Below are 25,245 nucleotides of genomic sequence, written 5' to 3'. Positions count from 1 at the left end.
GACCCTGCTATCAGGGATATATTTTTGTCTTTGAGTTTTTAGTGGAAACTTCTCAGAGCTATGAATGACTTTCCCCATGTTTCAGTTAATATAAAGAAAAGAAATAAAGATATCTAAGCTTGCCATTTTTGTTTTAAGTGTTGTTTGAAATAATGATAACCACTCGTGTGTAAAGGCTGACACACATACAGTACACCTCAGTGTATATGTACTTCATCATTACAGTCCAATGTGTAACATTTAGGAGGGTTTATTGGCAGAAGTTTAATATACTACCTATGTTTGTGTTTATAAGCATATCATTCCTTAAAAATAAATATTGTTTGGAAAGGGCCTTGCTGTACACAGGCTGTCATCTAACACAACCATATTTTTATAGCAGCCTGAACGGACAAACATGCCAGAGTGTGGGTGTCATAGACGTTTCCAATGCAAACAAAGAAGAAGGACATCCTTTCTGACATGTAAGGGCCACTGTAGCTCCCTGACATGCTTGGGATAAGGAGGAGTGAGCAAAGGAGTCCTCCATTTCTGCACTTTCACCAGGAGATATCACTAAATCTTGCACACTGGACCTTTTAAACTGTGTATAATTTTAATGTTTAACTCAAGACTCACTGTGGTCTTAAATAGTAATGGATAAACACGTGGTAGTAAAAATCTCAAGTGAGGAGGAAGAAGAAGAAGAATCTAAAGTAGCTGCATCAGTTTCAGGATGCTGCTGTTGTGTTACTAAGACCTTTCAAAAGGAACAGAGCCATGTTAAAGGTCATTAGTAAACACCTGGGCTTTTTTCCCAATATGACAATTTCTGCAGGTCTGCTGTGAACAGAGTCCACCATCAAACTAAGTTATAGTCAAAGAATCTTGAAAGATAGTGTGACTCTGATGCTGAACCCTTGGTAATGTGCAAAGCACATTTTGTGCTTATTTGTACTTGCCTGCAGTTCCCATTCACACTACAATGAGGCTCCATTCTACTCCACATTGTCCTGAAGCATTGACAAATATCTGCATTAAGGTCTGAAGGAGTCATTATGTTCCGTAGCCAAGTCATACCTTCCCACAGGTGACAGTATGTAGTAGTATGATATAATTACATGAGCACAGGTGGACAGACCATGTAATTAGCATTGCACTGCAATGGGTGGCTCTGTGTTTTTTACTACCTCCACATATCAAATATACAGTTGACTGAGTCTGTTAATTGGAAACAAAGCCTGGGAATATAAATAGGAATTATTTAAATAGGAACTGCATCTGGGCATCAATAACTGAAACAGTTAGAGTGACTACTACTGCAGGAGTCTAAGCTTACTGTTGTGAAACTGACAGGAACTGGCCTTTACTGCAGTGACAGCTTTGTGAGAACTAGGATAACTTAAGATGGTTAATTGGCAGAAATGTTTAATAGTGAAAAGTGTATCAGCTTTAACATAAAAAAAAAGGTTTCCATAGCCTTAGATTAAGCCTTTTCTATGTACCTTGCTTTTACAGAGGTGGCCATCTTGTGTTGCTTCAGTAACTTAAAAGGATAAACAAGCCAAAGAATGTGTTTGGCATTGTGAAGCAGATGCTTATTACATAAACAAGGAAGAGGAACAACCTTTCTGGTATGAGGAGGCCGACAAAGTTTTCCTGACACAAGAATGGCTGGGTTGAGCGGAGGACACTGTTTGTTTGTTTCAGTCTGCAGTCTCACCACTAGATGTCACTAATTCTTACGCACAGAACCTTAAAAGTTAGTAGTTTGTTTTTTTTCTTGTTTTTTACAAAAATAAAAAAGGCATAAAATTGTACGAAGAAAATTGAGGAAAGCAAAAAAAACCACAAAAATAATGTACATATATCATAGGGACTGTTTATTATGTTAATAAAATTAAAGGAGTGAAGATAGGTCAAACTTTGTATGTAAATGCAATTTATCATACAAGATTAACATATTTACAACAAAATATATTATATAATATAATATATATTATAAATTAAATATAATAATTATTTTCATTAGACTTAAAATAATGACATTTTTCAACTAATTCCAACATTGACAGTGTTTGACAGTGTTATGTACAGGAGCAACAATGACACCATGGACAGAAATTCCCAAACAAGCTACTATAGCTTCCTGCTTTGTTATTTCTGGTTGGCTCTGTTTCGTTTTTTAATCCCCATTTTGTTGAAGGAAGAAAAAAAAGACAAAACAACAAAATTGATAACGTACACAGCAGATAATAGGAGAGGTCAGTTTGCAGTCAAGAAAGGATTCATGAATGAGTCCAGAGATAGAAAGTGTGAAAAGAGCGAGTGAAGTGAGACCACAATAAACTTATGTGAATAAAAAGTCACGTAGCTACACATTCAGTGGTCTCAAATGATACCTGTCTGCGCCACAAGGGAAGGTGGGAGTTGCAGTGACGTCATTGCCTAATCCTCTTAGTTTAATTGAGCTGAAGCAGCAGCAGCAGCAGCTCCTCACCGCAACCACTCACTCTGCAAAAGTCGGTGAAACTCTGGGGGAAGAAACTTTTCAGAGTGAAGTAGTTCAAAGGAAGTGAGGAGTGTTTTCGTGTTCGGCTGCTGCCTCAGCTCAGCGGACACTGAGAGGTGCAGTTGTGCGCCAGGTCGCTCCGTGTTTGAAGTCCAACAGAACAGCCTCAGGTAAAGACCTGCGCACAACACCTGTTTGACCACACATCATCACTACATTAACAATATGACAGTGACCATCATTTGGATCAGCATGGTCATCCAAAGTCTTTATATTAGTTCTACATGAGAAGAAAAGAACTGGCACATTATTTTTATTTTTTTTATTTTTTTTAAAGTATGTATTTGTTCACTGAAATTGACCATTTTCAGTCCACTGTGATATCACTTTCTAAATATGTATTCGTAAACATTGCAACCACAACTCACAATCATTGATCTTCTCCTTATAGTCTTCCCATGTGGCTGCTGTGTAAACCACACTGTCCATACTGTATATTCGCCAGGTGAAGACCAAGATGAAGAAGACCAGGTATTCTCCTACTCATACAGAGGTAAAATAATTCATGCAAAAATCATTTTCTCTGGTCTCTACTGGCCTGAAGCTGAAGAACAATTCATCTCATCACATCTGTCTTCCTCCTCCTTCCACCAGAGCTGGGGAGCACTAAAAAGAGGAGACTGCTACAAGACAAAGAAGATCATGCTGGAAGGAAACGACTAGATATTGAATGAGATTAAAATCTCAGGGCTCCGGGGCAGAGGAGGAGTGGGCTTCCCCACTGGAATGAAGTGGAGCTTCATGAATAAACCAAGTGATGGCAGGTAGGAACAAGAAGGAAAAGAAAAATGTCTGTGTCTGGTTATTACACATCAGTGTCCACACCATTAATGCAGGGTTTCAGTGATAGTTCGGCTTGTTTGAAGTGTGGTTGTATGACTTACTGGCACATCGCAATAGTAACAATAGTATGCAACATAACAGTAAGCACAGACTTTACTGTGAACACCACTATTGCAATGCTGTCAGTGGGAAACAGCCTGAGACAGTGATGTTCACTCTAACTGCAAACAGGGCTGCCAATGGAGGAAGATGGACAGATGTACAGTATTTGCTGCTTTATCTCACTGCTGGAAACTGAAGTTGTAAACCATGCCAACGTCTTTGAGAAAATCATTTTTAGCTTGTGGAGACACAGGCTTTTTCATTTGGTAAGTTTGTGTCACTACGGTAAATCCAATTAATTTAAAACCCTAAAAGTCACAAAATAAGACATTTTGACTCACTGATGGAGTCAGCTGTGGATCAGCAACTCCTGTGTGCTGTGATGTAAAATTGTTTCTCAGTGGACTTTGGTGCAGGATAGCGAGTGGTTTACAAACTTAAGTTCCCTGCAGAAAAATGCTGTTTATCAATGAGGAAAAAAAGCAGCAAACACATTCTTCTGTTGTATTAGACTTAAGCACACAGGTATAAAAACAACAACATGGATGATTGGCTTGCAGGTTATGTTGCCATATGCATTGTCATGATATGTATTTTCTTCAGACGATGATTATAGAAACATAAAAAGCAGGGCTCATTTGGAACAATGCCAGTGGCTCTGGTTGTAACTTTGACTTGTTTGTAAGGCAGGGAGCTGGAGCCCACACCTGTGGGGAGAACATGTTCCTCATCGAGTCTCTCGAGGGCAAAGAAGGGAAACCTCGACTCAAGTCTCCATTCCCTGCAGACAGAGTTGAGGTAAAAGCTCCACACTCTCCATTCTCCACTTTCCTACAGCTGTTATTTATGGGTTATGAAATTTAAAGTACACTGAAACAAATGTGTACACTCTAACAAAGTTCAAGATGGTTGAACATGGAAACTAAAGTTAATTTGCTGCCTTGAAAACGCGAGTACACTGAACTTGACGATGCCAATTGTTTCAATAGAGATTAAGTTGTTTAACTTAACATTTGCTGTTTAAACTTGCTTTATCTTGTTAAACAACCACACACTTGTATTGAAGATTAAAAGTGATTATTTTAACAATGTTTTATGATTATTTTAATCTTTTTTTTTAGCAATTTCAAGTTCACTTTTAAATATATTCTACAGATAAGGAAAACATGGATGTTTTCCTTACAACACATTTGTTAAAAAAGAGAACGTATTTCAACATAAAGAATATTACACTGTTGTTTTCTTAGTCCTCTGTGCATTATTTGTTGTCATAGCACTGCACTTAAGTACCATTACAGTTTTTTAGTAATAGTATAGGATTAAATTGTAACTATAGTACTTTGGTGATTATAGACTGCTGCTCCATCTCTCTTAAGGGGTGTTTATGTGCCCAACAACGGTTTCCAATGTGGAGACAGTTGCTGTAGCACCTATGATCTGTCGCTGAGCTGGAGCCTGGTTTTCCAGCTTTGGGAGGGCGAGGAACTCTGGGACCAGGTTATTTCTACATCTCCCGGTCATGTGAACACACACACCATGCACACTGGAGATGTCTATTCCTCCAAGGGAAGTAATAGAGACACGCAGGTGTGTGTTTACAGTCCTCCTCTGTGTTGATGTTGGTTTACTTCATGAGATGTTGAATCGACGTCCTCCCTCCTCTCGTCTGATTGGTGCAGGAGGAGTGAGGGTTGGCTGGGACAATCTATTAGGAGTGATCCCAGGAGATTCCCCCACTTCCATCATCCCTTGGAATGTGTGTGATCATGTCCCGATGGATTTAGATGACCTAGTCCGAGCAGAAACTGCTCTGGGAGCCGCAGCCGTTATTGGAAACTACTAACTGGATAGATCAGTGAGTAGTTTCTGAATAATAAATATGCTTCACCTTTCGTTTGTTTTGATCAGCCTTCATAGGGTTTGTTGCATTTTTTTTCTTCTTCAGACTGATGTGATATGGGCCATTGCACAGTTGGTTGAGTTCTACAAACATGAGAGCTGTGGACATGTGGACAGTGCACCCCCTGCAGAGCAGGTCAGGGAGTGCAGGGACAGCACAGTGCTTGATAAGGACAGAGACAGAAACCCCAGTACAATGTTTCTCACCCCAGGGAAGGACAGAGAGATTAGACACCTGGCAGCCGTAGCAAAAACATCCACGGATGTAGATGACCTCGACATGAAGCTAAATTAGAAAGTAATAGATGACAGGGACATTTCCCACCAAAATGAAAGTGGCAAAAGTAGTGCCACTGTTCAAGAAAGGGGACATACACAAATTTACTAATTACAGACAAGTCTCAATACTACCACAACTGTCAAAAATTCTGGAGAAACTGTTTAACGATAGGCTAGACAACTTCATTAACAAACACAATCTGCTATATATTGATTGGATCATTTTGTGACTCTGAGTGCCACCTGATGCTGAAACATGTTTTTGTCAAAATGTCATAAGAAAAAAAAAATTCGTATGATGAAATGATGTATTGTACGATGAATATATGTATTCTGTGGGTAATGGGGACTAGATAAGCTTTTGCTTCTCCCACTTTCTGACATGACCGAAATAAATAAACATACAACGCACTATAATTATACGACACCGGATGTTATGCCACACTGTGAAGTTTTTAAGATGAACGTTTTCTACGTGTTAGGATTATACAGTATAGCACTGCAGATTTTGTAGTTTCCATGTTTTAAGTTATCATCCTTGTATTAGTAGTCTATTTTTGTAATAAATTCAGCAGTAAGATCGTCACTTAATCTAGTTAACAGTATTTTGGCAGGTTCATCTGTTGGCGGGTAACTTGCAAATGTGAGTTGCTTGGTTTCATAGTCATCCCTTAACCAAATATGATGGGACAAACTTTTATGAGGAAAATAATCATGCAGTAAAACACAAATTTAAACCTGGCAATAAATTAACTTTATTTCATAAAAGCATGAAATAAATTCCATCAGGTTTTCCAACATAGAGTCCAACATGATCTGTACTAAAGAACGACATAGGAAAGGATGGTGTCACTGACTTGGACAGGGAAGGGGGGAAAAAGTAGGAAGTTAGGGATAAAAGTTGACAGTGATGTTAAACATCATTGCCATGTGAAAATGTTCTAGCAAAGACACTTGGCATGGATAATCATTCCATTCAAATGTGTAGAGGCAAAGCACCACTCATCTGATCATTCTATACATCCACAAAATAGTTTGGAGTATCAGTCCTGAAAATGTTCTTCTTCCAACTATAATGTGTGCACAGAAACAAACAGGTTTGCAAAACATTATAATGTCCATTTAGACCCAAGATCTAAAATAATACTGAAACCAACAGAAGCTATAAAAAGTCATCCACCATACATGAGTGTTGAGGTGAACATCCTGTAAGACTGTAGAAAGCATTGAGAGGTAAGAGTTTCACGGTGCCATCCAGAAAGGCATCGACTGCTGCTGTGGCTGTGTTTTAGCACGGGGGGGTGGTGGAGGAGGGCAACGATAGCCCTGTGTCCAGCCTGAGGAGGAGGAGGTAGGGGGAACTGCCCCAGGGTTACCTGGCCCTGAGGCTTTGGAGGAGGAGTGGTCTTCCTCTTCATCAGAGGAGTCTCCGGTGTATGCTACCAAACCTGTTTTTAACCTTTTCACTGCAGGCTCTGAAAGGACGAGGAAAAGCAGAAGAGGGAAAAACATTTGGGGGAGGAGAGAGAGAGAGAGAAAAATGGGGAGAGAAAAACAAACGGCAGCGGCAAGTTTCCAACAAGACATTCAAAAACACATTTTGGGAGAAACAAATTGTTAATAGATTTAAATTATAGTTTGTCAGCAGTGTAGTGGAAGGGGCAGCCATTCGAAAGCAGCCATTGGTTGGTGGGGAGCGACATTGTTAGGGCCATCCAATCGAGTGGCAGGACAGTGTCACAGGACGAGTCGTGCCCCACCCCAACAGTATCCAGCATCACCCCAGAGACACATGGAAGAGAAGAAAAACACAGAGAAAAAGAGAAAAACACAAAAACAGGAGAGATTCTTGTTAGTGAGGAAAGCAAACAAATTATGGTCACTCCAGACTGATGATGTCATCAGAATGGGACGGTCAGGTGAATTCGACTTAGAAACGAACGATGCACTAATACTGTTGACTCATAGCTACACCTCACTATCGGGAGATTTTAATCACTGCACCAGAGTCCTGTAAGAACTGTAAGAAGCACAACAGCCAATGTGTGGCTTAGTGTGTGTGCGAGTGTGTGTAATGTCTTAAAGATTGCTAGCAGCAGCATTTATTGGCGCAATCAAAATTAAGTTCACTTCCATTCTTTTCTAATGAACTGATGACTACTTATGTGGCAGTACATGTTTTAACCCTGGGTGGTGGCAGCAGCAGCAGCATAATGATGCACACAGAGCAAGCCCTGTAGTTGCAAACGGAATAGAGTGAGCTTAATGAAACATGGCGGAGACTGAGGCAACAAAAATAAATAAATAAAAGCTACTAAGCACACAGCTCTCACTCCACCATGCCAGAGCCCATAGAAAAAAAACAGGTAATTTATATTTTACACTATGTAGCTCTACATTTAGGCTGTGAATAGATCCAGGCTGAGCTTTTATAAGGAGGGCAGTGAGGAACTGTGGATTTGAGAAATTAGTCCACAGGATGATGCCCTTACCCATGGGGCCTTGGGGTGGCCTTCTGTCCTCCATCTTGGGTCTAACTCCATTCACAGGCATATGTGGTGGAGGCATTAGCTGCCGACTGGATGACATCAAAAGAGATGGTGTGAATTACCCAAGTTATGTGCTGTTGAATTTTCAATATAAGTGATTATAATGAATCTTTGAGTACCTGTCCCTCTCACTTGGCGGACCAGAGGAACTCTGTGGTGGGGGTACTGTAGTCTCAGGGCTGCCCACTGAGAAGCCTGCACCTAAATTAGTCATATGAATGGGTCCATGCTATGAGCAGAAAAACACACAGGCGGGATTAGCAGAGATGCTCTACTAAACCCTGTCCTGACACTTCAAACTATTATTAGAAAACAAACTCGGCACTAACGTGAAACAGACGTTGTCGATGCAAAGTATAGCTTACCATAAGATTGAACATTTCTCCCATCCACTGTGACAAATACTTAAAGCTTATCAGAAACAGTTTGTGTTTTATGTAACTCAATATTACCAGTAAAAAGACACAAATGCACAGTAACAGGAAAAGAAACAGGAAGCCATGCTATCTAAAACATACAAAAACAAGGATGACACATTATTGGCAGACTTGATACAAACAGCTCTCTGGTAAAAAATAAAAAGATGCAAATACAAGGAAAAAACAGAGGCTACACGACTGAGGAAAAAGATAATCAAGGTTGACAAAAAATAAAATTAAAAACATAGTAGAATGATGAGTATTATGTGAGTAAGTGGTTAAAACACCTGGTATCCAAGTAGACCGCTGTCCCTCTCGTCTGGTACCTCTTCTGTGAAGCGTCTTTTCTGTGTTGGGTTGAGTGTAGAGGCAGGAGATGGTGCTTTGGGTGGTGCTGCAGCAGAAAGAGGAAAAAGTACAGAAGGAAGAGTCTGCAAAAACAAGAAAGGGAATAGCGCATGTATCATTTATTGTGTCATAGTTTAAATAGTCCTAAAAAAAAATCTTTGAAACGTCAGAAAATGCCTGAATGAGATTAGTACCTGAGGGATAGTGCATGGAACAGGAGCTGGAGTCGGAATGGGAGCTGGAGCGGGGCATGGGCCTGGACCAGGGGCTGGTAGCAGTGGATATTGGGGAGGCACACCTGTGGCTGCAACAGGAGGTATAGGAGGGGGGGCGGTGTAAGGAGGAGGAAGGGGTTGGGGCTGAGGTGGAGGTAGAGGCATGGGGTATCCTGGCTGGTATCCTGGAGGGGGGTAGTAAGGAGGCTGAGGAGGTATCCCATTCACCACTGGAGGCTGTCCAAAGCCTGGAAGAGGAGGGGTGGAGGGATGATCAGGCTCGCTGAATGTCTTATACAGTCACACTTATAAAATCAAAACTCGAGAGATATATTGAAAACCAAGAAAACCAGCTGTGTGTGTACCTTGTTGTGTTGGCATCATTGTGCTCATTTGACTGAGAAAGCAAGAATACTCTGCATGCACCTGCAGATAAAAGAAAATATTGCATTTAATCCTTAATAAAGTTAACAATGGCAGCATACAACATATCGACCATTCAAATAATTGCAAGCAAGTACAAGTTGAAATTAGACAGCACAGATAAGGCTCATAGCTTAAGGCTAAGCTATAGTGTGTAACTTCTAGAGATTTTTGTTGTTATTATTTATCTCCATTTGGCCTTCATGAACATTAACAGTATAACATTACTTGTATGCTCTGACTTCATCTGAAAATAAGCCACCAGCAACACTATCAGGCCTGACTGAGGGAGCATTTACGTGTATACACTGGCAGTACAGAGGCAAGAGGTTTTTATCCAGTCAAACTACTAAATGACTGGGTTGTTTTATCAGTAGAATTCACTTCTTTGTGTTTTCAGTCATACTCCAGCCAGTCTGCATTTGTCTTGCTTTACGTCGCAACACGCCATCATTCTTAACATAAAAAAATCACTTCTTGTGCACATCAACAAGGACGTTTCCAGGCAACACAAGATCTAAAGCCCACTATACTGAGAAACACAGATAGTCTTGAGGAGTGGATAAGACTTAATCAGCATTGTGTGAACTTATCGCTTTAATGTAACAGACGCTGGTTTAACAGGACATTACTCACCGTCTGAAGAAGATTCTCACACAAAGTTTTTGCTGCTGCAAGTCCTTCTGGTTTCGGATGACTGCAAAGGAAACAGTTTAAATTTAGCACTGTAGACCTGACAATGTGGAGTTTAGTTGCAAGTGTGTGGCTAGCTTGTAGTAGTGTTCAAGCAAGTTTATAAGATGCCCTCATTGATATGAACACTAACCTGATATATATGTACATGGGTTCAAAGGCCTCCCGTCCAGAGGCAGGTTCTAAGCAACCTGATCCTTTTCCTCTGAGGAAGACTTTAGCTCCAGTCTCAGCCTGAATGTGCTGCAGGTATGAACAACCGGGGCCTTCCACCCGCTCTTTAACCACAAATCCCGGGATAGCATGCTCCAGTCCCACAAAGACTTTATCTTGAACATAATGCATCTGAGACAGAAAGACAACATAAGGGCATGAATACAACTATGCATTATATGCATACTAAATGTTACCACAACTTTCCATATGCAAAATAACTGTGGACCTTGTCCACTCTGTTAGTAATTGTAAAGAAAACAACTATAAAACATTCTGAGGAACTATGCTTTCATTATCTTATTTCATGAATAATGAACATAGGGAGCTTTCTTACCCCAGACTGAAAGTGTGGTTTGTGGTGGGCCATGGGGGGCAGTGAGGGTGGAGGTGGGTTATGTTGGTGGTAAACTGTGACTGAAGTTCCACTGGGGGAGAAGGTTGAAGATGATGATGAGGCAGTTGCAGCCTTGACCACACCATTGGTGATTATTTCCTTGATTCTGTTAACTGCCCCTGGAGTACAAAGGACAAAATTGTTTTGTCTAATTACAGACCTTATCAAGACTTACATTCATTATTAGTGAAAGATAATTTTGACATAATACTAACTGTCAACAAGCTCTCTCGTCTGTCCTTGGACATGTAGATACAGAGGTCTATCTCTGTAATGAGAGGGCAGAAACAAGGTCATCATTATCACATTATCAACAGCAATTTTTATAATTAGCTGCTAAAAAAGTAAGAGAAGTCACCCTGGTAGAGCTTTGCCTTTCTCCTCTGATGCCATGTAACGCCCTCTGGTTGAAACCGCAGCACCACTAACTTTACTAATCTGCAAAATCAATCAATAATTAAACCACAAGTCAACTTATCAACTCTGAAAGATGAGATTGGAAATATTGCTGCTGACCTCATCCTGAGTTTGCCCTCGTGTCAGGAGATTTCGACAGGTAATGGGGACGTCATTGATTTCAACCTCAGCTACCACCAGGTCATCTTTGGCTTTTGTTGGCACTGTAGGCTTTCCAACTCCCACAGCCTGAGTTAAGAGCCAACAATATGTGTCATTGAAGACCCTGGAGCTTCACCCACATGAGAGTACATGTGACCACTCAAATGTGGGTGAACAAGATGATATGTACACATGCACAACACAACACAGAGAGGCTTGTGTACCACAATATAATAATGAAATATAATCTGGAGAGAATGAAGTTTGTGTCACTTTGTAAACTGCCCACTCCCAATGACCATAGAGGGAAGTGAGCCTCTACAGATCTAGTGGAGTAAATATGGTGGGTGTTTCTGTAAGCAGCATCAAAGAAAAGTGCACATATGTAGGAGATAGACACAAATATTTTTTGTAATTGTGGAAGCTCCAGTGGCTTTTTAATGTGATGTGTGGAATCCTTTCTGATTAACAAACGTAACTAGACTAGCAAAAATGATATGCAGACACTACCTGACAGTGGTGACACACATCAGGGAATCATAATCGTTATTATCCATGTGGCACTTTAGATTTTCACTCATAACAGCAAAATAAATTCTGAGGAAAACACTGGCATAAGAACCCAAAAGTTCACAAGACATATTGGTCCATACATAGCAATAAACCTACGGCCATTTTATTTACTGAGCATGGTAATACCAAAGTATAACATACTGGTTACCAACTTTATATTCTTCACAAGAGACTAACCAGTCATTGTGTTTTACCTTGTCAGGAGGTCCAGGGGTTCCGATCTGCGAAGGCTTTAGTTTGCCCTTGGCTACTAACATGGCATTAATCTTGGCGGCCACAGCAGCGGCAGCATCGAGAGCCCCGGTGGGTGCAGCTTCAGCCTCCCCCATCCCTCCAGGACCAGGCTGGTCCCATTTACTGCGGCGGCTAGAACAAGAGAGAAATTACTATAAAGTTGAAAAAGACACTGAAAATGAAAAAGAAGAGAAGAGAAACGTGAGCTCGCGAACTAATGTTATCGTTGAACTTACTAATAACCACCTGTCAATGACAATGGCTGTGTTGTGATTTAGATTTGGGAAGTGATTCTGGACCTCTATGTGTCACTTGTTTTTCCCTATAATTATTAGGTTACTGAGACCGTTAACGTTACACAATTACATATACAAAATAGCACGTATTTTCCACGAGTAAAGGCAAACTAGCATGAACCGGTGCATTCAGCAGTGCCACCACAGTCAGCCATGTTTACATTACCAGGTTAGCGTAAGCTAGCGAGTGGCTAACTGAAAGAGTCCAGACGACGACTCGCGTGAATCAAATATTGCAGGAAAATAAGACAACAGCCCGGTTTCAAGCACTCACCCGCCATTTTGGCTTCCACTATATGACATCAATGTCTTATCTAATGGGATATTTTCCTTTTATTGCAAAAAAATATGTGAAAACCTTTCACTTCGGTTCTGAACGGCTAGCTTCTCTGTTGTGTTTTGGCTGCTAGCCCCTGTTCGTTTCCGCCTCCGGTTGATGTTATGACGCAGGAATACCACTAGAGGACGCCAGACACCAGCACAATGAGCACATGCTGGAATACCTCGACCCATGGAGCTCAGGTGTGGTTGATGTGTGTAGCACTGTTGCTGCTAATGCTGCTGCTTTCATCACCTCCACCCTGGGTGTTTCTTCAGAGGAGTCAACAACATCAACCAAGTTTCCAGTTCCAGGTGAGCGCGAAGGAGGAGAAGAGGCCAGACACAGACCTGGACATTTCAGTCAAGGTAGATTTCATTATTATTATTTTTTTTCTACAGTTTATTCATCTAAAAGCTTATAAAAGCACAACTAGGTATTTCTTTGCAGGGTCTTTGATTCAGCAATATACAAAATATGAGATAAAACAGAATAAAAGCTGTAATATCAATATTTACAATAAAAATAAATAGTGTAAAAACGGGCTGTCGTAGAGTTTAATTATGACAGATACAAACTTTGTTTTTATTAATTCATAAATGAAACAACAAATATTTATTTAGTAGTTTCATAAAGGCATACATGGCATAAACATGCACAATTCATGGGGAAAGAAAAGTGAAACCTAAACTAACTTTCTTTAACTAAACTTTCCTCTTTGGGGTTGTACAGCAGTTGGCATCTGTTATGTTGGGGCTCATGTAGAATTTCCTCAAAAAACTTAATTTCCCCCAAACTTTATTTCCAATCTATTTTATTATTTTCATGTTGTTTCTGAACCAAAGGGAATTTCTATGTTTGAAGAAAGCCTTATACACAAACACATGCATCTGCCTTCTCTCCACTTACTGGCCCTTTTTTTTTCTTCACATTATATCAGCCTTTACAATCACTTCCAATGTTGACTTAAACACATCGTTTAGATTCTGTATCCTGTGTGTTGGTTTCGGTGATCTGTTTAATTGCCGTTATTCTTAGTATTCTGCAGAGGTATTTATCTGGAAATCAACAACTTTTATGTAATATGACCTACATGGATTTTTCAGTCTGAACATGCTTATATGTTGTCTGAGCTGTTAGCTTTCACTCTTTTCTGTGAAGAGAGTCAGAGCTTGAGCCGTGTTTGGTCTTAAAGTCTGATGCAGGATGAGACAAATATCCATCTTTAGTGCACAGACAGACAGACCAGCATCATCCCAGTCTGTTCTGATGCACTGGGTTACTCAAACAGAGTCCTCACTCTGGCAAGTGCCGGTGTTCAGTTACTGACCACCCAGGGGCTCAGAGACATGGTCAGTAGGTGCAGGTTACTGTGGAAGGTGAGAACACTGTGTGAGGGCGACACTGATCAACAGATTCAACAACCAGCACTTAGTCAGATTTCTTTTGTCCTGTGTTGTGCAGTGTTGACAACAATCTGCAAAACTCTCCTTCGTTAGTTTGACCGGGATCAAGGTCTGTCTTGTACGAATAGGAGAAATGATAGATAGATAGATAGATAGATAGATACTTTATTCATCTCACAGAGAAGTTCACAATGATTTGTGTCAAAGCCTAATCGCAACCAATGTTATGGATGATACTTGGCAATTGAAGTTATCCTTGCATTTAATGTGAATTTATTTCCTTTGTGGATGCAAATAATCTACAAACATATGTTGTGTTCATATGTACCATAAGTAGAAAGTTTATTTTGTGGAAGTGGAGGAGAGGAGCCACACAGTTTTTTGACTTCACTCTTGAACTATTTGGCTTTAATTGTATTTACTTTTTTGTAAATGTGTATTTTGTGTATTTTTCTGTACGAAATCTCTGGAAGAAATCTCAGTATCTTTTATGTAGGTTTTATAATTTCTAATAATGTATCAATGAGGTTTGGTAAAGCAACTAATTGGTTGACCATTTATATCCCTGTTCAATCCCTGTTCAATCCGGGCATTTGAATCATCCATCAAGAGCTGAAAAACTTCCATAGCAAACATTATTTTTTATACCTTTACTGTATATTCAGCATGGGATTAAATTATGTCTTTTGTGAAGCGCAGACAGAGTGAATGTTGACCTCTCAGGATGGGAGATGTTGTCGTCCCCTCTGCGGACACTGTCCCTGGGATGGGTCAGTGTCCGCAGAGGGGACGACAACATCTAAAATCCAGTTTTACTCCAATTCTTGTGGTGCATGAAGCAGCAAGAAAAAAAATATTTAACTGCTGTTACACAGAAAAATACAGTACAGGCATTACACATTCAGCTTGGGCAGATGAGAGGTGATATACATGGAGATAATCCTCCATCTTTCTTTAGCTGACTCAAACAATAGAAACAAGGTCAAACAATAGTTTGCAAATATGCAAATATCTGGAACCATCTTTTTTCGTTTTGCCAGCAGGTGGCAGTCTACTTCTGTAACCTTCAGTCCATGACCACTCTGCAGCTTCTCTCTTCTTCTTCTTCTTCTTCCCTCTCGCTCTCTCTCGCTCCCTCTTTCTCTCTCCCACTCACACACACACACTGACAAGTGTGGCCCTGCTGCTTATTTTAACCTGTTGAACCAAACAAGTTTATGCTTAAATTTGAAATGCACCGCAAAGACAGTGGTGATAAAAATAAAAACACTTGGCCAGTATCTATATGCATGACAGGACTTTAACTAGGTCATTTTCCTTATCAATCAAATCTGCTGGTTAATTCTCTGATTATTTTATCTCAAATTATTTGCCTTATCCGACGTAACCACAAAATATGGAATTAATTTCTTGTGACACAAATTTAAATTTGAATCGCTGGAATGAGGTCATGTTTGGTACTGAAACGCTCGTCTGATTGCTGACATAATCACACATCAACTAATCAATTGATCGACTCATCAGTTGAGCTCCACAATGTGCGACACATGCTTTTAGTTGATATATCGAGCGGCGTCATGGTAATGTGTCACGTCCCTCTCCTCAGCCGTGAGCAAACCTGTGTGCTCGCCCGAGTGAAGTGTCAGGGGGTCAGAGGTCGCTGGAGCTTTGAGGCCTGAGTTGACATGGATGACTGTTTATGGGTAGTGTGCTGCGAGCAGGAGGAGCCAGGAGAGCTTAGAGAAATGGTGACGAGAGAGAGAGAGCGGAGCAGCAGACGTGCCATGTTTACTGTCTTTCCTAGTAAGCGCTCAAGTGCGAACCGTAATGTGTATGTCGGTTGATGTAACCTTCGGCCTCCAAGGCACACACGCCTGGGTCTGGCCTGATCCTGGCGGCTGACACTGAGGTGTAAAGTCAGGGGATGTGATGGGAAGGAGGGCGCCTCACAGTAGGGTTACCATGGGCCGAACAAAGAAACACTGTCAGCTGCCACAGGTTTCGGTGTTTGCTGTCAAACCAGCAATTACAAGCAATTTTCTTAATACTCTGTTGCATGTGCATGTGTGAGTATCATAAAACCTGACTCTGTGTCTTTGATAGATGCTCCTGTCATAATACGGACATTGAGAGCTGGAATTTTCCCATTCACAACCCTACAACGTATAGTGAAATGTATCAATATTAACTTCATGTACGGTGAGAGCATGCTGAGGAATGAAAGTGTGGTCCAGGCTGAGAGTGTAGAGGGGACAGAAAATGATTAAGAGAGGGAAAACAGATGGGAACATTGAATTTTAGGGGAGGCCAGGCGGAGGCAGAGTGCTAAGGGAATCTTTTTTGTGTATGTCTGGAGAGAATGGGAGCCTCTTATACACCTCACAGCATGACTTTGGCCCAGGCTGCAGCCTCGTCTCGTCTACACAGCGGGATCCTTTCCTGAGCGGGCTGCCCAGGGGAGGGGCACCTGCAGCAGCCTTAGACACTGGTGAAGGGGAGAGCCTGTGAGGCGGGGCGACAAGAGCTGGGATGGAAAGATGCTTACTGGTTCCAGGAAATGGACATGTGCTAGTTTTATGAAATCATCAGGTAAAACAGAGTGATGCTCCCAAAAGAAAACATTTGTCCCTGAGTTTTTCCTGTAGGCTAGAGGAGGAGGACACTGCCTGTAATCTCAGAAGCTTTTGTCGCACAGGAGGACAGAAGTTATGATTGGAGCAAGTCGGCCAGCGCTGGCAACTACTAACCAAAATAACAAAGTTTATAGATCAGCCAGTCTGCCAACTGAGACAATATTTTCCATCCATTTGGTTGGGTTGACCAAACACCATGTATTTGTAGTTTATCAAAGGCGCAGTCATCCCTGCAGACCTGAGGGAAGACTTAATCATCTGATATATTGAGTTTTAGGAGACACCCAAAACCTGTCCACAGTGAAGACTGTGGAAATTGAACAACAAGCTTTAATATCCACACTGCTGCCGAATGTCGTTTTTGGATGAGTTTCATCTTTGCGCAAGTACACCCTCCATCTTTGCTGTCATTTTGGTATGACCCAAGGGTCCAAAAATCACCACATATCATGTGAGGACTCCAGATTTGAGCTGTATATGGAGCTCGCTCTTTGTCTTCACAAAATTCCATTTAAATTGACGAATGTGCTGAGCGGGCCACGGTCGTCTGTGAACTGTGGATGGATATTGCATTAAGTTCACAACAGAAGCGCCCCCTGTGGTGTGACTGCACAGGGCTCTGGATAATAACTGCACTGGGAACGTTATGCTCTGTGGTCGCCAAGCCAGGTAAATGGAAACACATGGCAGGCAGCATCGACTATACAGAAGGGCCCACAGCCTCACAGAACAGAGAAACGCTCCCTTGACAAATGCTTTTGGTATGTGTTTCTTTAAGCTGTTGGTATTACCAATGCAGTAAAGCCCTGTTGGACTTCACAGTTTCTCTTGCAGCCCCCAGGTTTTATTTTCCTCAGTGACTGTTCCTATAGGTGTTTGCTTAATTTGCAAATAAATAAACCCAAAGTTTAAGTTTGTTTTCCTCACGTAAACATTGCGTTTAATGTGAAATACCTTTAATAAGTCGTTACCTGGGGATTATGCACTCACAGAGGTTATTGAAAGCCATGTGATAACACAGTTATCCACAGTTAATAGAGCTTAATGGTCCTTCTGTGTGATTTGGATGGACAAAGAAAAACATTTCACATGAGGCCGTCGCTCATGAAATTAAAAACTGGATGGATTTGTGCTCCTTCTGTGTCAGATGTCTCCATGCTCTGTGTCCAGGATGTGTGCGCATTGCTTTCTTCACTCTTCATTTCTCTAGATTTGCATTAATGACATGCACTTTTTTCATTTGTATTAACATTATTATATATGAAAAATTACAGCCAGGATTTTAAACCGGTAGGCCGAACACCCCACCAAAAAAAACTCCCTGTTTCTGACCAAAGCACCATACTCATGTGATACCAGCCCAGCAATTTAGCCCCATCATCCCGTCCCCATCCTTACTCCTCTCTGTCAAACAACAATATTTGCTCATCTGCGTCAAAGAGCAGCAGGGCTTTGCGATAGAGTACAGTGCAGCCTTTGAGTCAGACAGACACAGACTGTTGCTACACAGAGACATGCACACAAGAGCAGGGGAGACCTTCTACTGACGCAGACCCACCGACATGAGTGTCCGACGAGTGGATTTTTCATTACCATCATAAGAACCAGTGACACGGTGCATTTAGAGAAAGCATACGTCTTTATTTAAGGCTGTATATTATGCATCATTATAAACATCATTTGCAGTCGACACATGACATGATTCATAACAGTTAAGGACATTTTCACACTCGGCATATACTGTAGGTCATGATTATAGACAAACGGAGTTGTTTCAGATTTGTCAGGAGTCAGGGTGTTGACCCACTCCAACATATGTCAACAAACACTGTCTCAGAAAAATGTCTCAACAAGGTCCTGACCAATTACAAGCCGTTGTTCAAAAACAAACATTTTCCTTGACACATCACATCAGGACATTAGGATTTTACTGGAAATTCTTGTGCCCGTGCAACATATGCAATCATCTCTGTTACTGTAATACAATGTGGCAGTGATTTTTCTTGAAGGGCAAATCTTGTTGCACAGTAGAACAAAACTCTATTGTTAGATCTGTTCATATGGCTAAAATGATTTTAAACATGTTAAAAAATGACATGTAAGTTATGTATAAACAAGTCACAAAATAATAATAACAATAATAATTATGAATTACAATAATATAATATGAATTAGAGCCAATTTAGATGCTTATAAATTCAGATTTGCAACCAAATTATCAATCCGTTTTCTTTAAGCAACATTATTTGATCGGACCACCTATGTGAATTGATCAAAATTAATGAACTTGGTAAAGCATGTCAGAGATCCTTTTTTATTTTTGCTGGGATAACACATATATTAGCATTTGTTCTCCTAGTAGGAAATGTTGTTCGATCACAAAGCATTTATACACTGATAAAAACCCAGATATCACCAATAATTATTTAATTTCCACACAGGAAATCATTTCTGTTCACAAAGCATTCATACAAAGTGCTTTTATAGTATCTTTTTTTTGTTTTTGCTGAGTCTAAATCAATGGCCTTTGCACCAGTTTTTGAACTCTTAAAGCAGTCACGTACAGTACTTGTTCATATATTTGCATTCTGTGAAGCACATACAGTATATTGTCACTCACATTATTGTCTTTGTTGTTGACGACGCGCGCAGAGAGAGAGAGACGCAGCACTACTGCAGTGGACTGCTCTTGCGGCAGAGCTGATTTGTCGACGTCAGCGTCTGCCGGTTGCGTCTTTGTTTTCCAGTCAGTAGTGTGTAGAAGAATGGATTCACGCACGAGTTTCCATAGGTCAAACCTGTGAGGATACGATTGACCGTCACCTGCGTCCCCACTGGTACTGTCCGCAGCATGTCGGGCTGGTACAGTGGCAGCAGCTGCCAGATCCAGAAAGGGAGAAAGCAGGCCCAAAAAGCTAGAACGATACCCAGAATGAGGAGCAGGACTTTGGGTTTGGGAGCACGGGGAGGACAAGCAGTGCTGCCCCCACTGGCCCAGGCCGGCCGGGTCTGAGACACCCAGTAGAGCCGGCCTAAAGTAGCATAAAGTGCACCGATGGCCAGCCCAGGGCCGAGGATGCTGGTGCAGAACAGCACGCTCAGATAGGCTTTGGAGCTCTGCTCGTCCCACGCTGGCACACACAGCTGGCCCTCCTGGTTCTCCCCATCCTCCAGGTGCAGGGTGATCATCATGGGCAGACTAAGAGCCACAGCCAGGCCCCAGGCCAGGCCTACACGCAGCAGGCCAGAGGAGTTAGAGGAGGAGGTGTGCAGGGGGCGAGCCACAGCCCGGTAGCGGTCCAGACTCATGGCAGTGAGAGTGAAGATGGAGGCGTGCATGGTGAGGAGGTCCAGGCTCAGGAGGAGGCGGCAGCCCAGCTCACCAAAGGCCCAGCCAGACGCCAGGCTGTCGTACACGATGAAGGGCGCGGTGAAAAGGTAAAGCAGGTCAGCAAGAGCAAGACTCAGCACCTGGAGGTAAAGGGAGGAAGAGGAGGAAGAAGAGGAGGAGATGGGGGAGGTGGATGGGGAGGAAGTGTTGGCAAGGCAGAATGGAACTGGTACTCTCATTAGGCAGCAGGCTGGCCCAGCTCCACGTCTTCTCCTGTTTCTCCTGCGCCTCAGAAGGAGGCCTATCGTGTACAGGTTTCCTGTGATGCCCAGCAAGGAGAGGAGGGAGAGGAGGGAGCAGAAAAGAGCTGTGGATGCCAGGCTGGGTGATGGAGAGATGGAGGGAGACAGAGAAGGCAAAGAGGCATTTGGAATGACTGGGAATGTATATGGGGAAGGTGGAGGCAAAGAACCTGAGAACTCCATAATTTTTTTTTTTTTTTTTTTTTAAGGAATGTGGCAAATTGAACAGTTAAAGTGCAGCCTTTGTTTCAAATGCAACAGTAGAAGATGCAATTTCAGCAGAAAGAGAAAGAAGAAGGGAGAAGGAAAAATGGGAGAACAAGACAAGGACATTTTGTTACTCTTCATCTTGTTGTAATTTAAAAACAAACAAACCGTTTTTCTCTGTAATTTTTTTTTGAAACACAAGGATTAATAGAACTTACATATATTGTTGCAACGTGATTTATGTATATTTGATGACACTGGATAAAGTAAACTAAGCCATATAAACACATATAAATGAAAATGTCAGCAGAAGGAGGATAGTTTATGTTTAAACAGAAACCTGCCTGAGTTGGCACAGTCTACACACTTTCATAGTTTCACAAGGAACCAAGTGAGGCTGTCATGGTTCTAGTAAAATAATTGGATTTTCAGAGTAGGAGGGCTCCACTTGAAGGCTGTAAATCTAGAGCGAACCCTCCAAAGGCTGGTTCCTTCTAAGGGTCAGCCGTTCGGCAACAATTACACTAAGTGAGATGAAGAATTCATATGAGATAAAAAAAAAAAATTTTTGTTTACATTTTGTGTTTGTGCTTTTTTTGTGCACCAGTGGTTTGGTTGTGGATCACTGCATGAAAATGTGGCGTTTCATTGGACAGTGCGTCACAGGTCAAGTCAAGTCCTCGGACTGGTTTTAACTTTGTGTGTGTTGTTTCGCTCAATGTCATATATTTTAGTCACAACAAATGAAGCAATCATTTAGTTGGATAGACGTGGCGTCTTCAGAAGGAAAAGCAAATACATTTTACATTATACCCTTTGTGACGTTGATTTACTTTTATACTTTTGTGAAGTAGAAGATTTTGTGAAGAAAAGTCGTCTGCAGTGACATCAAAGTGGACGCAGGGAGTCTGACAGATATGTCATGTGTGACACATGGTGGCCCGAGCGGCTGCAGGGTTAAGAGCTTCTGTTGAACTGTGGAGGAGCTGCCAAACCCCTGCGGTGCCGCGCGGCACCATACGTTACCGGCTCTCTTTAAATAACTGCCACGGTGAAGGTTTGTTCATTCTCGGGCTTTTTGAAGATGCGAGTCAGGATCAGGGCAGAAAACGGATTTCCTTTTATTTATTCATCAATTCAAAAATCATTCAAATAAGCCGTGTGCAGATGTGCAAACATGTATGCATTTTCACTTAGATACAGTTTGTAAATCTATCATCAAAATCTAGCCCAGAAATGAAATAATTCAACTTGGCTTTGATAAGAACTATTTTAGGAAAGAATACATCATTACAATTATTGTGATATATTGTGACTTCTGAGGAAAAACTAAATATGGATGCTTGTGTAATGGGCCTATTTAAAAAAGAAACTAACCGCACAGGTCTATAACCTAATCCACAGTGTATGTATAGCTAATTATTTTAGTTTTTCTTCAACTTACCCTAAAACAGCTTAATCCCAGATGCTGAAAAAAAATAATGTTCCATGATTTTGTGCGGAGAAAAAGTTCAATTTCCATTTTAAAGTCTCCCTCTGTTGCCCGCGCGTTGTCATGGAACCTCTCCTGAACTCTAGGGTTGTCTTTTATCGTCGGGAGAAGGACGAGGCAGAGGTATGTGATCGGTGATCTTCGGCTAAAACTTTGTGATGTCCTCTTCGCTGTCTGTCCTGTCCAGCTGTCAGTGCAGCTCTGCCTCCTCAGCTCAGTATCTGATGAGTCTACCGGAGAGGAGTGTGTGTGTGTGTGTGTGTGTGTGTGGAAAGGGGGTGGGATAGGATGCTGGGTGAGGGGGCTTATCCTGTAAATCACTGACTATTAATATTAAGTTGTGGTGACCTGAACTGGGGTTGAAGGAACCCCATGAGAGATCTTTTCTCTTATTTCACAGAAACTGAATATGTATCATGACATTCCCAATTATAGATTTCACTCTCCGATAATTAATAGAGGTAGTTTTCAACAGATGGGATTTGCGGGTTTAAACGTTTGAGAATGTTTGTGGGAAAACAAACAGAAATTTCATCCACTTTATGATTACTGCTGTTTGTCCATTTCAGTTGCTCTGAGTTATGACCGAGGGAGCACTCAGAAAAAAGTCGGCCCCGCAGCCGTGCTGAGCAGTGGTATACACATTTAAAAGACAGCTTAAGTTAATATTTGTGTCTCTTTTTAAACTATTACGTGTCATAGCGACGTTTAAGTGGATTTACAGTAGGTTTGATCATGTTTGATGACTCTCTGATGGTTTTTAATATCTATGTGTCAGACATAAATCTGACCGTGAATGCAGTGCAAAAGACTTTCCGTGAAAGTCGAGGAGTCGGACCTTAAATGGCAACGAAACCTCATATGTTGGCGTATCATCAGGTGCTGTACAAGTTACAGTCATGGTCGTTTGAAAGTTACCAGTTTACTGTGGTGGATTTATGAAATATGGATCGGTTTGTAACGGCTTTATTCAGTAATAATACTTGATGCATTTCACAGGAAAGAACATTTAGAAAGACAAGCTACAGTATATGAAGTATGTTTTTTTTATAACTTAACGTGACCCACAGTTTCTTTCCTTTTTTTGCAAAACTATATATTTATTTTATTATAAGAATCACATCCCTGAGCATCACGATGACAGCTCTACATCAGCAGTTGTTGACTGTGCATTACAGAAGTTAGAGCTTCACCAGTAACACAATGACAAGTGATTTGACTGCAGAGGTGTTTTTCTTTCATCAACAATCACTACGACCATTCATTAGAGTAAGCGAGAGTCAGTATATATTAGATTACTGGGCTAAGAAACTCGCGTTTGACTTGGCTCTCAGTGACCACGTCTTATTTTCTGAAAAATGTCAGCATCAATGTAAAACTGCACAGTTTAATTGAATATAGCCGAGGAGGGTTCCGACCTCATGAGTGGAGCAGAGAGGCAAGACCTACTGAGTTGATGTATCATTGGTATTTGCTGTCATTTCATGACGCACTGCAATAACTAATGGACTTCAACTCTGACCCAATGTCAATACCGCATGGGCTCATGTTCAAACACAGTGTCTCACAACCCCGCAAGAGAATTACACAATGACCCTGTGTTAAAATTATACAAGAAATTAATTATCCAGTACACTCGCCCGTATCAACATTTTTCCACGTCAGTGAAAAGTTGAACTGGTGGATCTAATAAGTGGCTTGACTCTAAGCTCTGACAACATCACTGAATAACGGGTCTTTCAGGAGTTATCAAAAGCAACTTACAGTTGCCTGTTATCCGCTGAGTTGTTCTTGGCCTGAGCGCTGAAGAACCCACAGCTGTGGTTTGCCAGCTTCAAGAGGCTGAACAGCTTGGAAATTATTTTTTCGTGACTAGCCAGTAAAATGTGTAGGCAGGACGCCATCGTTCTGGTAGTGGGGGAGTCCATGTTGGCTGCTTCATACATGTGCCGGCGTATATGTAAGATAGACGGAGACAGGCAGTAAAGATGAGAGAGGGAATGGGGGGGACATACCTATCCCCACGGGGTGTGAGGAATTTGAACAAATACCTGGCACAGGCATGCCAAAATAGAAGAGAGGGGGGAGACGACCATGGACACAGGAGAAACCCAGGCTCCCTCATTCAACCAGATGGACAGGTATAATCACTCGGATGGAATAGGATAGTGTGAAGATATTTTGAATAAAGGGATATCACGTATCCTCAAAGTATCACATTTTCAAAGTTTTGGTCGGGAAAGAGCAAAAATTATTATGAGTTGTAAAACCAGACATTTGGCAGCGAATATTTCTAAAACTTTGAAAATGCAAACAGGGAAAATCAACTGGGTGGAAAGGCAACCGAAGGGTCTGAGTACTGTGCCGTTTATTTGTCTTTGTCAGAATATATCAATCACAGTCTGTGCAGACAGGTTATATCATTTTTAATTACATTTACCCGAGCTATGGGCATCGTTCTGCTGCTTTGACCTTCAGTGTATGTGTTTACTCATATTAATTAGTCTGCGGCAGACTCAAGTATGCAAATTTGCAAGGTCTGAAGAGGATATATAATTGAGAAATCACTCATGCGCTGTTGTAGTGAATGTTACAGTCAAACTGAGGACAAGTTCTGTGACGGCATCTGTAAACGCTAGATTTCACAACTGCTAAGTAACAACTTTATGTTTGACCATAGTTGTTTTTTTATTTTATTTCATATAATAATCTGGTTTCCTGGTTATTGGTAGCCAGAAACTGAGGTGTAGACAAGTACACAATTTATAAAGCCCAAGGTGATTTCTTTGAATTGATTTTTATGTTGTTTGAATGAAATGAAATTTACTTTCAGTAAAAAAAATTAAATTATTAATTTGTTGCTTATCATTTTTGGCTAATTAACTACTAATTCACAACATTTCATACTATCTCTGTGCAGTTTTAATAAATGCCTTTAGTTTAAAAACTCCAGGACAGCATTGTCCGTTGTGCTGTAAACCAAAGCATGACAATAAATGTTATCCTTGCACAAACCTGACCTA

General features: G+C 41.2%; 2 protein-coding genes and 1 long non-coding RNA gene across 5 annotated transcripts; 1 reads left to right on the top strand and 2 right to left on the bottom strand.

The window, feature by feature from the left end:
- Positions 1 to 2,056: 2,056 nt before the first annotated feature.
- Positions 2,057 to 4,413, top strand: LOC131471629 (uncharacterized). Its single transcript, XR_009242007.1, has 4 exons — positions 2,057 to 2,661; positions 2,943 to 3,044; positions 3,146 to 3,315; positions 4,127 to 4,413. It is a non-coding gene; the product is annotated as an uncharacterized LOC131471629 (long non-coding RNA).
- Positions 4,414 to 6,345: 1,932 nt separating this feature from the next.
- On the bottom strand, positions 6,346 to 12,966 carry khdc4 (KH domain containing 4, pre-mRNA splicing factor). Of its 3 annotated transcripts, none has more exons than XM_058648269.1 (14): positions 12,807 to 12,966; positions 12,197 to 12,368; positions 11,388 to 11,516; positions 11,230 to 11,309; positions 11,087 to 11,139; positions 10,812 to 10,990; positions 10,395 to 10,606; positions 10,205 to 10,265; positions 9,511 to 9,571; positions 9,125 to 9,393; positions 8,870 to 9,013; positions 8,283 to 8,392; positions 8,107 to 8,192; positions 6,346 to 7,089 (listed from the first exon to the last, which is right to left on the bottom strand). In XM_058648269.1, exons 1-14 carry the CDS (start codon positions 12,833 to 12,835, stop codon positions 6,857 to 6,859), a joined length of 1,818 nt encoding a protein of 605 aa, XP_058504252.1. In that variant the 5' UTR covers positions 12,836 to 12,966; the 3' UTR covers positions 6,346 to 6,856. The 3 variants fall into 3 exon arrangements, 2 of the variants coding, with proteins under 2 accessions (XP_058504252.1, XP_058504253.1); XR_009242006.1 differs by having other exon boundaries at positions 7,026 to 7,089; positions 8,283 to 8,364; XM_058648270.1 differs by lacking the exon at positions 6,346 to 7,089 and having other exon boundaries at positions 8,064 to 8,192; positions 8,283 to 8,364.
- Positions 12,967 to 18,526: 5,560 nt separating this feature from the next.
- uts2r3 (urotensin-2 receptor 3) lies at positions 18,527 to 22,432 on the bottom strand. Its single transcript, XM_058647988.1, has 2 exons — positions 22,175 to 22,432; positions 18,527 to 20,764 (listed from the first exon to the last, which is right to left on the bottom strand). Exon 2 carries the CDS (start codon positions 20,704 to 20,706, stop codon positions 19,561 to 19,563), a length of 1,146 nt encoding a protein of 381 aa, XP_058503971.1. The 5' UTR covers positions 20,707 to 20,764; positions 22,175 to 22,432; the 3' UTR covers positions 18,527 to 19,560.
- Between the last annotated feature and the right edge of the window lie 2,813 nt (positions 22,433 to 25,245).

This window comes from Solea solea, chromosome 13 (genome assembly GCF_958295425.1).
Source record: "Solea solea chromosome 13, fSolSol10.1, whole genome shotgun sequence".
NCBI lineage: Eukaryota > Metazoa > Chordata > Actinopteri > Pleuronectiformes > Soleidae > Solea > Solea solea.
The sequence above is the reverse complement of the archived record's forward strand: the minus strand, read 5'-3'. Positions and strand labels throughout refer to the sequence as shown.

What these genes read in the sequence shown, in the direction of transcription:
- uts2r3 (XM_058647988.1), bottom strand. Translation starts at nt 20,706, where the DNA reads ATGGAGTTCTCAGGTTCTTTGCCTCCACCTTCCCCATATACATTCCCA.
- khdc4 (XM_058648269.1), bottom strand. Translation starts at nt 12,835, where the DNA reads ATGTCATATAGTGGAAGCCAAAATGGCGG. An exon ending in AACCACACTTTCAGTCTGGG is followed by an intron (nt 10,607 to 10,811) that starts GTAAGAAAGCTC and finishes TTTCTGTCTCAG; the next exon opens with ATGCATTATGTTCAAGATAA. An exon ending in GCGGTCTACTTGGATACCAG is followed by an intron (nt 8,393 to 8,869) that starts GTGTTTTAACCA and finishes TTCTGCTCATAG; the next exon opens with CATGGACCCATTCATATGAC.